The sequence below is a fragment of the Tarenaya hassleriana genome, unplaced genomic scaffold (genome assembly GCF_000463585.1).
Source record: "Tarenaya hassleriana unplaced genomic scaffold, ASM46358v1 Cleome132, whole genome shotgun sequence".
NCBI lineage: Eukaryota > Viridiplantae > Streptophyta > Magnoliopsida > Brassicales > Cleomaceae > Tarenaya > Tarenaya hassleriana.
The window spans coordinates 122,543-135,301 of NW_010963717.1; the positions used below are offsets into that span (position 1 = coordinate 122,543).

At 41.3% G+C, this 12,759-nt stretch overlaps 4 protein-coding genes and 1 long non-coding RNA gene across 7 annotated transcripts in view; 3 read left to right on the forward strand and 2 right to left on the reverse strand.

Annotated features, from left to right (window-relative positions):
• LOC104807969 overlaps positions 1-2,670 on the forward strand; it is a 2,965-nt gene extending 295 nt beyond the window's left edge. The window contains exons 2-4 of the mRNA XM_010533437.1: positions 72-1,159; positions 1,762-2,020; positions 2,308-2,670. Of these exons, the coding sequence (XP_010531739.1) occupies positions 72-1,159; positions 1,762-2,020; positions 2,308-2,484 (1,524 nt within the window). The 3' untranslated portion in view covers positions 2,485-2,670. The remainder of the gene's footprint in view (positions 1-71; positions 1,160-1,761; positions 2,021-2,307) is intronic.
• Positions 2,671-2,722: 52 nt separating this feature from the next.
• On the reverse strand, positions 2,723-4,369 carry LOC104807942 (60S ribosomal protein L37a-1). 2 transcript variants are annotated; one of them, XM_010533397.1, is made up of 6 exons: positions 4,296-4,369; positions 3,809-3,848; positions 3,416-3,504; positions 3,231-3,313; positions 3,016-3,096; positions 2,723-2,856 (listed from the first exon to the last, which is right to left on the reverse strand). In XM_010533397.1, exons 1-5 carry the CDS (start codon positions 4,296-4,298, stop codon positions 3,033-3,035), a joined length of 279 nt encoding a protein of 92 aa, XP_010531699.1. In that variant the 5' UTR covers positions 4,299-4,369; the 3' UTR covers positions 2,723-2,856; positions 3,016-3,032. The 2 variants fall into 2 exon arrangements, with proteins under 2 accessions (XP_010531699.1, XP_010531698.1); XM_010533396.2 differs by lacking the exon at positions 2,723-2,856 and having other exon boundaries at positions 2,882-3,096; positions 4,296-4,368.
• Positions 4,370-4,734: 365 nt separating this feature from the next.
• Positions 4,735-8,110, forward strand: LOC104807941 (novel plant SNARE 11). 2 transcript variants are annotated; one of them, XM_010533394.2, is made up of 11 exons: positions 4,735-5,354; positions 5,481-5,573; positions 5,697-5,790; positions 5,870-5,907; positions 6,156-6,250; positions 6,450-6,529; positions 6,673-6,729; positions 6,867-6,959; positions 7,190-7,264; positions 7,618-7,721; positions 7,845-8,110. In XM_010533394.2, exons 1-10 carry the CDS (start codon positions 5,278-5,280, stop codon positions 7,705-7,707), a joined length of 792 nt encoding a protein of 263 aa, XP_010531696.1. In that variant the 5' UTR covers positions 4,735-5,277; the 3' UTR covers positions 7,708-7,721; positions 7,845-8,110. The 2 variants fall into 2 exon arrangements, with proteins under 2 accessions (XP_010531696.1, XP_010531695.1); XM_010533393.2 differs by having other exon boundaries at positions 7,618-8,110.
• A 189-nt stretch (positions 8,111-8,299) lies between these two features.
• The window catches only part of LOC104807940, a 7,373-nt gene continuing 2,913 nt past the window's right edge, over positions 8,300-12,759 (forward strand). The window contains exons 1-2 of the long non-coding RNA XR_770877.1: positions 8,300-8,426; positions 8,529-8,639. This is a non-coding gene — a long non-coding RNA (uncharacterized LOC104807940). The remainder of the gene's footprint in view (positions 8,427-8,528; positions 8,640-12,759) is intronic.
• Positions 8,963-11,325, reverse strand: LOC104807939 (beta-amylase 3, chloroplastic-like). The gene is made up of 4 exons (XM_010533392.2): positions 10,796-11,325; positions 10,462-10,672; positions 10,171-10,281; positions 8,963-9,951 (listed from the first exon to the last, which is right to left on the reverse strand). The coding sequence occupies exons 1-4, from the start codon at positions 11,323-11,325 to the stop codon at positions 9,154-9,156; spliced, it is 1,650 nt and encodes a 549-aa protein (XP_010531694.1). The 3' UTR covers positions 8,963-9,153.

Below are 12,759 nucleotides of genomic sequence, written 5' to 3' on the forward strand. Positions count from 1 at the left end.
ACAAGGGTAGGTCTTCGCCTCAGCTCCTCCGCCTGTATAAAGTTTTCGCATTTCCGGATCAGAAAAGATAGAAAAAATCACATCATCCTCATCATCATCACCTTCAGCATCATCGTTTTTCTCAAGCGTCGCAACTTCGATCCCCAGACCAGACACCACGACGAACCGCCGTTGATACAGGCTCGGGTTTCACTGTGCAACCTCAGGACCATCTGACGGTTGAAATACCTGACTCATCGGCTCGAAACCCAATCTCTACTCCCCACAAGAGGTCTGCGGTGGTCGCTCAATCGTCTCGTCCTTTTGGTTACGCCGGCGGCGTTGACCATTTCCGGCGAGGAAGTTCCCGCGCGAGCTTGGGCTCGTTTTCTTCTTATTGCCCCTCGCGCCTTTTGAGGTTTTTGTCTTCATCTCGGTTATCGATCCTGATTCCTTCCGCGAGTAATCATTTTGTACGGAAGCTACTCCGCTATATCCTTCGCGCCCGTCTGATATGTTTCCACCTTCGTTTCCTGCTTCTTCTCTCCGTTCCTCCTCTGTACATATTCTTCCTGTTAATCAACGTTCGTCTCTTTCTTCGCTTCCTTGTCGTCCTCTTCGCCGTGTCCTTTATCCTTGTTTTGGCCCTCAATCTTGCCCTTCCACATTTACCGTCAATCCGCTTGTTTCTTGCTCATTTACCGCCCCTCAAGCTTAGACCTACCAGCTCGTATTCTTCCTCGAAGTCCAACACGAAACAGGTTGTTTGGTCGATTGGGTCGAAACCTGTGACAGAGAAGAAGACGAACTCGGGCTCCTGGGTTAAAAAGTACAACAATGGTGATGTGTACGAGGGAGAGTTTCACAGAGGGAAGTGTTCAGGAAGTGGGGTTTATTACTATTCCATGAAAGGTAAATATGAAGGGGATTGGATTGATGGCAAGTACGATGGCCATGGAGTAGAAACTTGGGCTAAAGGAAGCAGGTATCGTGGTCAGTATAGGCAGGGAATGAGACATGGGATTGGAATATACAGATTTTATACTGGGGATGTGTATGCTGGTGAGTGGTCTAATGGGCAGTGCCATGGTTGTGGTGTATATACCTCTGAGGATGGAAGTAGATACGCTGGAGAGTTCAAATGGGGTGTAAAGCATGGCCTTGGACATTACCATTTCAGGTGAAATCATCTGTCTTTTGAAGTTTTACTTGTGCTGATATTCTTGTGTTTTCATTGATGATCAACCCGAAATTACAGGCTTCACTGCTACACTGAGAAATCATCTGGGCTCTGAGAATGTATTTGTGCTTTGACCTGTAATGGTTTATTGTGGCCCATGCAGTTGATGTTCCATAGGATCTAATGTATGTAGTTTTCTGAAAGTATCTTGCTTTTTCATCTTGTGTTCCTCATCAAGGATTTTGGTGGTGCATAGACTATGGATGGCGGTGCATATGAGCCTATGCTATTGATTATGTAAATGTTTTCTGAAAGTATTTGGCTTCTTGAGTTTCTTAGTTTTGGTGGGTTGTTGGGTTGTCTTTCTTAGAGGACACCAAAGTTAGAGAATTTACCTTCTGTTGTGGTCACACCTCAGTTTTAGAACAATTAGAAATCTAGAGGAGATTGTACTTTAGGCTTTTTGATTTTTTTTGCCATTGCCACTGAACTTGAAATAATTGCATGATCAAACATTGCTCTCTCAGCTATTTGTGGTATTTCGGATTCAAAACTTGATATCACTGTCTGCCTGATCTCGAGTCTTCCATTGTATGTTTCAGAAATGGTGACACATATGCTGGAGAGTATTTTTCAGACAAGATGCATGGTTTTGGAGTTTATCAATTCGGAAACGGGCATCGGTATGAAGGAGCCTGGCATGAGGGAAGAAGGCAAGGACTTGGTATGTATACGTTCAGGAATGGTGAGACACAGGCTGGCCATTGGGAAAACGGCGTCCTCAGCTGTCCTTGCGAGCAAACCACCCGTCCCGGGTCATCTTTCTACATAAGCCATACCAAGGTTCTCGACACTGTTCAGGTACTTCATTAGCATTATCCATTTTCCGGCGAAATCCTAAAAGGAGCTAGGGAGATTTGTATGGGTCCTTTAAATCATGTGCCTAAGAAAGACACACACGATCTAAGAATTGTGTATCCAAGTCAAAATTATGGATGTCTAAGTGAAAATTTCAAAAATCTATGATTTCGCCACAGATTGTTGCTGGTTGGTAAAATGGCGCTTTGTGTGTGTGTGAAAAAACCCTTCACGACCAGCATGAGTGTTGGATCAAATAACCGAGTAGATTGTTTTTCTCTTCGTGACAGAAAGCGAGGAAGGCGGCCGAGAGAGCGAAAGAAGTCGGGCAAGTGGACGAGAGGGTGAAAAGGGCAGTCATGGCCGCTAACAGAGCAGCTACCGCCGCGAGGGTGGCGTCCGTAAAAGCGGTCCAATCGCAGGTATTTCACGACAGTTCCAGCCCGTCTCGTGATTTACTCGCCTAGCACGCAGCCAAGACAGGTTTCAATTTTCTCTTGCCCATCCTCCTTGTTTTTGGCATTAATGAGCGTTTAGATTAAAAAAACAAAGTTCATATAAACAAAATGTATGTAGGCCATCTCGTATAATGTACCAAAAACCAGAAACCGATCATGTAATGTCGTGAATCAAATCAAATCTGATTTGGTTTCCTCCACTGTTCACAACAATTACGGCTTTAGAATTTTCTTTTTTGTTGCATAATTAGAAGCCAAATAACCAGAGATCAACTTCATTAGAGGTCAAAAATGGGAAGAGAAATAATACGGTGTTTATAACAGAAAACAACTTGAAAAACGGTGGAACGGCGGCTCTGAATGAAGAAGATATTTTGGGACCAAAACTCTTTTCCAACTTAGATAATTAGAAGCCAAATAACCAGAGATCAACTTCATTAGAGGTCAAAAATGGGAAGAGAAATAATACGGTGTTTATAACAGAAAACAACTTGAAAAACGGTGGAACGGCGGCTCTGAATGAAGAAGATATTTTGGGACCAAAACTCTTTCCCAACTTAGCTCTCCGTTTGCTCCCTCAGCCTCCTAATGGTACTCCTCACTGTCACAGCACTTGCCGTGCTGCCCAAGCAATACAAATACACACGTTTGCAAAATCAATGCCAAGTCAGTTCAAGTAGAGAGAATAATGAAGGAGCATGAAAGGTTTGATTGCTCATCCGAAAACAAAAACCCGGTAAAGGATTCTCTCTTACTTCATAGTGTAGGCACCACCAGCCTTCACCTTCCCACAGTCCTTACACCCCCAAATACCAACGGCCTTTCTCTTGACAGAGTACTGTGCAACACATAACCAACAATCTTACCCAAAACCCGGGGAAAAAAAACGCAGCTAGAGCTTGTATATCAATCCGAAAAAACGAAGTTCTGCGGTGTTTACCTTCCCGCAGAACTCGCAGAAGTACTTGCTGTGCTGGCTCACTTCCATTTTCTTGATTTGCTTCCTAAGACTGGCACCATACCGGGTACCTTTCACATACACACAATGTCAACAGATTCAGACACAGATAACATAGACAATAACCAATCTTCACTGCAATGGGTATCTATCGAACGGATTTCATTCCTCAACAGGCATTTCAATCCTACCAAACGAGCTCTATGAAGGATCTTGTCGAGCATGTAAGGAAAAGGATGTGGAAAAATGAATCTTCACCAACTTAAAATGGAAGGGAAGGATAAAATTTCACACTAAGCACAAGCGCTAATTTCACGGGAAGGAGCACATTCTGCACATGATTCACATATCATAGGTGGATTATAGGTAACTCACCATATTTTCCAACGATCCCGGCCTTCTTTGTTCTCTTGGTCTGAAACCAAAACAAGGCAAGTTGCATCAGCCATCATGACCCAAAAAAACAAAGACTGGTGACGAGGAAGAAGTTCATGGATGATGCTCGCAAACAAGCTCGCTACTGTCAAAGTTTCATAGAAAAAACACAACAATCTCTAGAAAAAAGTTCATCTTGCAAGCGACGAAATTAGAATTTTGAAGACGGATGGATTCACTCCAAAAGAGGATTCCGATTTAAACAAACGACATGGAGACAAAGCACCGCTAATGTAATCTCCCGGCACTACCGAGTAAATACGAATCTCCCCCACCGAATCGGGCAACCAAACTCGACCAAATCACTACTCCCACATGAACAAATGCTGCGGGCAAAACCCATAGACGGACTTCCGCAGCACCAGACGATTGATCAACGGCCATAGATTAACAAGATCTGAGGAAAACCGTTTCGTGAGAACCGTACCATTGTTACTGGCGGACTGAGCGAATCTCCGACGTCGGTCGAATCGGGCAGAGGCAGCTAACGATGGCAGAAACCCTAGATTTCACATTTCAGCCCCTTTTATAAGGATTACCATTCCTAAACCTAAGGGATCTGGGCCCTTATTCGGTTCATTATTGGGCTTCGGCCCATTATCATTTTAAATTGGGTCTTCTAAGGTCCAAGGCGGAGGCCCAACTGCTGACAATTATTTGTTTCAAGTCAAACTCAAGAGCAGGTGAAAACCATATGTAAATGTTTGGACCGTCGGATAGGACAGATGGAGATATCGGACGTACCAGATTTAAACGATCTTTATTTAACGATACGTCGTGGTGGGTCCCACTTAATAAGTAATTAGCCGAATAAATTAAAAGAATTTAATTAATAAAATTAGGTCCTCCAATGTTTTTTCAAATCTCACTTTTTCCTATCTTAGAGCCAAAACAATGGGGGAGGGAGATTGAAGAACCAAGAAAAAGCCCAAAAAAACCCGAGAAACGAAAATGTCCGAGAGAGATTAATAGGAAAAACCCCGCGTGTTTGGAAGATCTCGATTGTATTGTTCTTTGGATTTTAGGTGCCTGAGATTTTGACTTGCCTCTCTGATCTCTTGATCGATTTTTGCCAGCTACATTGTTGACGGATCTGAAAAATTCTCTGGGGTTTCGGATTTGGCTTTTAATTTGCGCGGTTTGTTCGGTAAATTTGGGTCCGGGATTCGATCGTTTGGTTAGAGTACGGGATTCGGTCCGGAGTTTCTGCAGTTTGACGCATCGGATCCTCACGGATCTGGTTGGGAATTTTTTTGAATCTGCTATTATCGGCGAGTCGATTCGTCCTCGGCATTGGTTTTGTTCGATTTCGCATTTGTTTAGGTGTTCGTGTTTCGTGGATTTGAAGAGACATTGTTGTTGTACATGGTGGAGAAGATCGTCAGTTTCTAAGCGGATTGTCCGAAGAGATGGATCCATTATCGGCGGTCAGCGAAGAGCTGGCTGAGATCGAGGGACAGATCAATGACATTTTCCGTGCCTTATCGTGAGAATCTCTGCGTTCCCCATTTCATATCCCGAGACGTCCATTTTCGAACTCCTTTTGCAGATCTTCATGTTTTATTCCGGCCAAATGATGTTCATAATGTATGTTTTGTTTTTTTGTTCGTAGAAATGGATTTCAAAAGCTGGAGAAGATTAAAGATGCCAGTAGGCAGAGTAGGCAACTGGAAGAGCTCACCGACAAGATGCGAGATTGTAAGAGGTAATCTCATTCTTCAGCATTCCTTTATAGACATACCCAGATTTCATTCTTATCACAGATGTTCTCTTGCGGTTATCTTCTTCATCACATTGATGATAATGGTGATCATACTTTTAATCGCAGGCTTATCAAAGATTTCGATAGGGAAGTTAAGGACATGGAAAGCAGAAGCGATGTCAACACTAACAGGATGCTGAACGAGAGAAGGCAATCCATGGTAGTGTTGGCTCCTACTGTATTTTGTCTGGTAAATGTTTTGAAGTTCTCTAATGCCATAAAAATGTGTCTTTATGCAGGTTAAGGAACTGAACTCTTATGTTGCTCTTAAAAAGAAGTAAGTTAGACTTTCAGAAATCTGTGATTGCTCGAATTTGCTGCTGGATTCTCTGTACTATCTCCGTTTTCTCAAGTTACTTCTCTTCATATCCTGCCTTTCTCTTACTTATCCTTCAGATGTTGAAAGCAATGTCTATGTTCAAAGTAGAATCAGGGCTGGCTTGTACAGTTTCTTCTACATCGTTTGGCAGATGAGCTTGTTGCATGTATTTATGTTTGTGATTGCACTGATTGATGGTTATACAGATTCTCGTCCAACCTTGCTAATAATAACAAGCGAGTGGATCTTTTTGATGGGCCTGCAGAAGAGAACATGGAAGAGAATGTCTTACTAGCTTCAAGTAAGGTTTTAGAATTTTGGCAATCTATTCCCATCCATGATCCCCGAGCAGTCTGAATATGTAGTCATATGCCATGAGAAGCTTTAAAGGAACTTGTTACCAACAAATACATGCATATTGAATTTTGGGGTTTTGGCCTTTTGGTTATATGTGAACGTATCTGGAATATTTACTCAAATTTCAATGAATTCCATCCCAGATATGACCAATCAAGAGCTAATGGACAAAGGAAACAGGATGATGGATGATACAGATCAAGCAATTGAAAGGGGTAAAAAGGTCAGTGTCGATCGATCTGTTTAGGGTGTTGTTAGTTTTTGTTTAATCTCAATAACTGTGTTCCATCTGACCCCTTTTTATCCCTTCTCATAAGCTTAAAAAAAACAGATGCTAATTAAACTTTGTATGCCCTCTGATGATAGATTGTTCAAGAAACTATAAACGTTGGAACAGATACTGCGGCATCTCTCAAGGCTCAGGTTCGTGGTTTAGGACCAATCATATCAAATCTGAATTGAGTGTGCTTCCAATTGAATCTCGTCTGTTGTTGTGTATCACATTCAATGTCCCAAGATTGTTGCTAAATCTGAGTAACTGTAACATTTTGATGGTTCAGACCGAGCAAATGAGTAGGGTTGTCAATGAGCTTGATTCTATTCATTTCTCAATCAAGAAGGCCTCAAAGCTGGTGAAGGAAATTGGTAGGCAGGTCAATCTCTAGATATGCTCTTTCTCCTCTCTACTATATTCCCCTTTTCTGCAAAAAAATATCCCTTTTCCTTAACTTTAACTTAACTCGTTAATCGGTCTCGTCCCTACCATACGAGCAAACCAGCCCTGGCCAACCATTGAATAGCTGGGGTAGCTTTCGCAGTAGGTATACCGATTTGGCTAGACAAACCAATCCTTGCACTGATTGTTCCTTCCTTCCTCTCTCAGGTTGCCACTGACAAATGTATCATGGCATTCCTCGTACTCATTGTCATCGGTGTCATAGCAATCATCATTGTCAAGGTATCTCCTTTTACATTTACACACTCAGATTCTTTCTTTCTCATTCCAGCATTTCAAAATTTCCCAGTTATAGGCTATGAATGGTGAGAGTTTTTATTTTGAGTTTTTGTAAATCCAAAAAAATGGAGCTTTTGGTTTTTAGTTAATTGTTTCACCATAGCAGCAAATTCTCCATGCTGCTTCTTATAGACGAACCCACCAATCGAATCGATAAACCATGGTTTTACTTTCCAAATATCTGATCATGGATCATGGAATGAAGTTTCTTCCATGAACTGTCTTTGTTCTACACAACACACTCATACCAATTATTAAGCATCTTTTTGTTTTCTTTTTGTTTCAATGGGATATAGATTGTGAACCCAAACAACAAGGACATACGTGACATCCCAGGCTTAGCTCCACCCGCCCAGACTCGGCGCCTACTCTGGACCCATTACTGAAAGGAAAGCCCCTGGTACGTTTCAATTCATGTTCATGTTCATGATGATGATGATGGATGATGATGAATGATGATGAGTGATGTTGATGATGAATGATGGTGATGTATTGGGGGGCATCACAACTGCATACTCACCAGAGAAATGAACCTGCCTTCTCTTAGGATCCGCCCACCCCCTCGGGTGCATTTGAGATTTTTTCTTTTTGTCGTTGCATGAACTGATCCATCTTTTTCTACGTGTTGTAATATACTAACGAGTCCTGTCTGCGTGCTATTTATATTTATCCCTGTATTCTTACAACATACGGACCTTGTTTGGACTTCGGATGTTTTGTAATAAAAGATTCTTGTTCGGTGTTGAGAAATTTATCTAAATGTAATGAAGTATGAACATTTGGTGATAATATTAATTCGAGGGCTCGTCTACTTCGCGGATTTATAATTTTGTGAATATTAAATATATAAATGTTATAATATTACTGATATTCCAGAAAAATTTTATATCCCTTTGATGATTTCAGTTCAAACCTTCAAATCTTCGAATTTTCCGCTCTATTTAAAAAATAATAATAATAACCACCCTCAGAAAACATTTGCGAGAAAAAAAATCATCTCACGGAGAGAGAGAGAGAGAGAGGTGAAAGAGATGACGGAGGACTCGTTCCCGTTGATCCCAACGGTGGCCGCCGCCGCCGGTATCTCTTCCACCATCTCCTTATGGTGAGTTCATCGCTTCTTCCCCTCTCTCTCTCTCTCTCTCTCTCTCCTCCGTATCTCTGGTTTTTTCTAGGGTTTATGCATTTTCTTGCCTTTTTTCCCAAGGTACGGGATCGTGTTCGGTTCAGCGTCTGCGAGTAAATAGCTCGGCGATTGGATCGGGGCTCTCCCTCGCGGCGGTTCCGCCTCCGCTTCTCCTTCCCATCCATGATTTAGGTATTTCGATTTTCCCGACTGTTTTGCTTTGATTTTCCCTTTTTGATTTTTCGTCTGTTGCTGAGTTAGGGCAGCGAGTAGGTTTGATCTTGTCCTGATAATTTCATTAATTCCGTTATGATTTTCCAATAATATCCCTGATGAACGTTGTTACTTGTTACTGGAGTTGTTCCTCATACTCTTGTTCTCTCGATCTGTTCGAGTTGGTTTATGTTATACACTGCCTTCGAAATTAGGCTTGGAATTTCCAAGCAATTCGATAAGTTTAGTCTTGGGCATTTCATTTCCTGTGTAATTATACTAAGAAGCGGGACGGAGCAAGGTTGAAAACAAGAATGAATCTCAATTGAGATGAGATTTTCTGATGTACAATGACGACTGTTCAAGACAAATTTTGTTTTCCTTTCTCTTCAGCTTCAACCTAGTACAGTATCGGGCAAATAAACTCTTCAAGACCACGATTTTGAGCCCTTGTTTCTCTATTGCTTTCTCTTTATATTTCACTATCTAATAATTACACTAGAGCTGCCTCCTTGACCCTGTTAGTGCTCTTGCTTCTTATGAATCCCACGTAGAGATCGCTTTTGCTGGTGTCATGTTCTGATAGTCTGCCGTAGTGACCTCCTTCCTTCATGTTCTTAACAAACTCCACAAATTGTTGCCAGTTTTCACCCTCGAATAACCTTTTGTTCATTCTTAGATATGTAAAAGCGGCTACCCCTACCCTGTTTCCAGAATCAGACCTACTCGTTGCTACAACTTGTCTAAATGCACTTGCGTCATACCTTTCCAGTGCATTTTCCCCTGCCAGTTCTGTTCCAGCCTTCCTTGTTGCGGTCTTGACTTGCCTGACCAATCCTTCCGGTGAGCAGTTCGAACAGTCAGGTTGTTCTCCATCTCTCATTTCCATGCAAGTGAAGTTGAGCACAGCTCCGTGTTTACCAAGCATCTGAGCTATTGGCAGATAACCATCTTGATCTCTTGTGTTGTAGTACCCAGCTGTCAGTTCAGCGGCGTGTGACCTTGTGTTGTAGTGCCAGTGAATTCCAGCTATTTTCCCTGATAGCTTTGCTCCAGTCCCTTGGAATATCCCTTTTGATGCTGCTAGGATTTTATCTCCATGTTCCAGTAGCTTCCCAGAGTACCATTCTAGGAAAAACTGCCCATATTCACTATTCCACGTACCATCCCTCTGGAAAAAACCAGTATCTTCAGGAAGTTGCTTGTATTCTCCCGCATCGTGGGGTCCAGTCTTTCCCCAGTCACTTTTCCCATTCGCTTCAGCATATGCTTGAAGTGAGACTCTCATATACTGTCATCAAAAGACATGAGTTCTCAGAATAAGTTTACCACATGTTGGTAATCCGAAGCTTCCAAACGTAACTATATTTTGTCTTTTCATAAATTATGCTTAGCTCGCCAATTGAAATCGAGCTCCACCCTTCAATTGTGGATAAGTTTCAGGTATGTGTAATATTCCTACGAATGTTGTTTGTTGCAAAATTGGGGCTTATTGTTCTTGGAAATATACCTTGTCATAGCACTGAAATTCTCCAATTCCGGGAAATCTCCATGTCCCGTTGCTTTCTGGATACGACGGGTACCTTAGTTCTCCACAAGGTCCCATTCCCACCTGGATTTCCTGAAAGAATGAAAGTGCTTGAGTATAGATGGCATAACCACTAATTGTTTTTAAGTAGTCTTCCTTAACAGTTTGCTTTGTTATAGTATGCTGTTTAATTAGATGTTTGAATGCTTGATTTCTTTGTCTTGTTAAATGAATTTAATTTCTATTCAGGATGCTTTTTGGTTGGATGCTTACCACGATGACTCCACCGAGATAGTCTCTAAATCTTTCACGGAAACTCCTCATGTAATCTGTGTAGACCTGGATAGGTGTTCGTCCTCTTAGAACCGGCACAGAGTCACAGCCCAAGGAGATATACTCAGGATTCCTTCGCCCAGATCTGTCTGTGTAGACAAGATCAGGGTTCTTACTGATTTCTTCAAGCACCCATGGAGGTAAAGGAATACTAGATTTTAAGAGAAACCATGTAGGTCATTAGTTAAACAAGAAAATTACATGCTTGAGGGAATTTGCATAGACTTTGTTGTGTGGATTTCCGTAGAACAAATGAAGGAATTTGATTCATTACCTGCAAGAGTCTCCAACATTCCCTCCACATTGATGGAAGGACATAACAACCTGGAGTTTTAGACCATGCTTTTGAACCATCTGGATAAGCTCATTATACCCTTCCCAGTTGTATTTCAGAGGCCCGTCTTTCTCCACCAATCCCCACCAAGCGTCCACCATTACCCCATCGACGCCTGCACTTTTTAGGGCCATCAAACTGGCGTTCATCGCCCTTGGTTTGTTCAGATTTCCTGAAATTGTTATGGTGTCTAGTGGCAGCATGACAAATACCGAAACACTAGACCCGTTCATGTCGTGTATGTGTGGTAAAGTATGGAGCTTTTCCCATCTCCCGGTGGTTCTACCTTCTGGGGTGAAGGTCATATCACGGGAAAACTTCACTTCCTCGATTGAGCTCCTTATTCGGAGATGGGGTGTCGGTGGTTTCATTTTTGCAAAGTGGGCTACCGATGAAATTTCTGGGTTTCCAGGACTTTTTGAGTCTTTTAGGTTGATAAGAGAGGTTGATGAACGTAATGTTAATGTCATGTTTCTCTGTGTTTCTGTTTGGTCTGTTGAGAACTGAGGATAGAGAAAAGAGATATAGGTTTATGAGATGAGTGGCTGAGTACACGTTTATAAAGAAAACTCATCGGCTCTGATTTGGAGACAAAAGTGCAAAAGTGGAGAGAAAAAATCAAGGCTGCTGAAGTCTATTTTCAAGTGTCACATTTCTGGTACGTCATTATACCTTTTTACACCCATCAAAATAAAATAAGTTAATCTAACATCTATTGCATGCTATTATTTGTTTTTACCCCAATGAAAGTGATATATGACTGCTTGGACATGTAGTGGTAACTATTTACGTAGCTCTAGTTGATTTTGAATATAGTTAAATAGTTAAAGAATTCTTTTCCTTGTGATATCATATTCATCAGTTACCCTCCTGCATCTTTTAGTTACGGCGACCTTTCAACCATAACTTGCTATTTCAAGATAGTGTGGATAAGAGAATAATCAAGTCTACTCATTTCTTGCTTTAGACCACTTTCTTGTGGCTTAAAGTTCTTATGATCTCTTGGCTTCAGTTTCCTTAAGATAAGAACTGTAGCGGTTCTTTTGGAAAGAAATTATCATGTGGTTGTTATTAAGTCTGCTTATCCTCTTGGATTTTCCTTTCTGTAGGACTTTTATGTTGCAACTGCTCCAAGGATTTAGCTAGGAAAAGTTTTCCTAGAACTGTGCTAGAATCCTATGTAGATCAAATTTGCATTATTGTTTCTCGCCTGTGGATAATTAGTGTTCTTTGCTCTAAGCAGATCCAGTGACTAAAAATGTTTAGATAAATACTCCATGTTCTTTGAGATGTTTTATCATTGTCCAATTGTTCACAAGGTTTTATCATTTTTAAGCCTGTTTTGCATTATGTAGGCCTTGTAACTCTTTTTTGGTGTAGAGGTACCTTTACTCTTACCTAGTTACTACCGTTTTCACTGGTTGCAGTATTATATGATTTACAGAAAAAGCCAATATTTCGATGCATTAAACCCTTTGTTCCATAAATATAAACTGGAAGCTCTGTGCTCTGAAATTGTTCCTTTGGGCTTTGCCTTCAATGAAAGTCTTGCCGGCTAATGCATTTGTCAAAATTGGACTACTGGTTAATGTGAAAAGAGAATTGTTTAATGACGTTTTGGTGTATGTAGGACTATATTTTGCATCTTATTTATGCATGCCATCGGTCTGCCTTTTTTTCCCTTTATTCGGTACCCTGTTCACACCTTCAGCAATATGGCTTGTAGAAAATCCACGTTTTTTAAGAGTTACGCTTATCCGTTGATCTTTCAGCCATATGGGTCTGAATGGTGTTAATTGTACGGCTTTGATGCGTTTAACCCTTGTGGACTGCAAATATTTTTGGGAATCTCTTCCTGCTGATGTTCGGATTTTGGCCTTTATTCTTGTGATGTTGATTGTGCT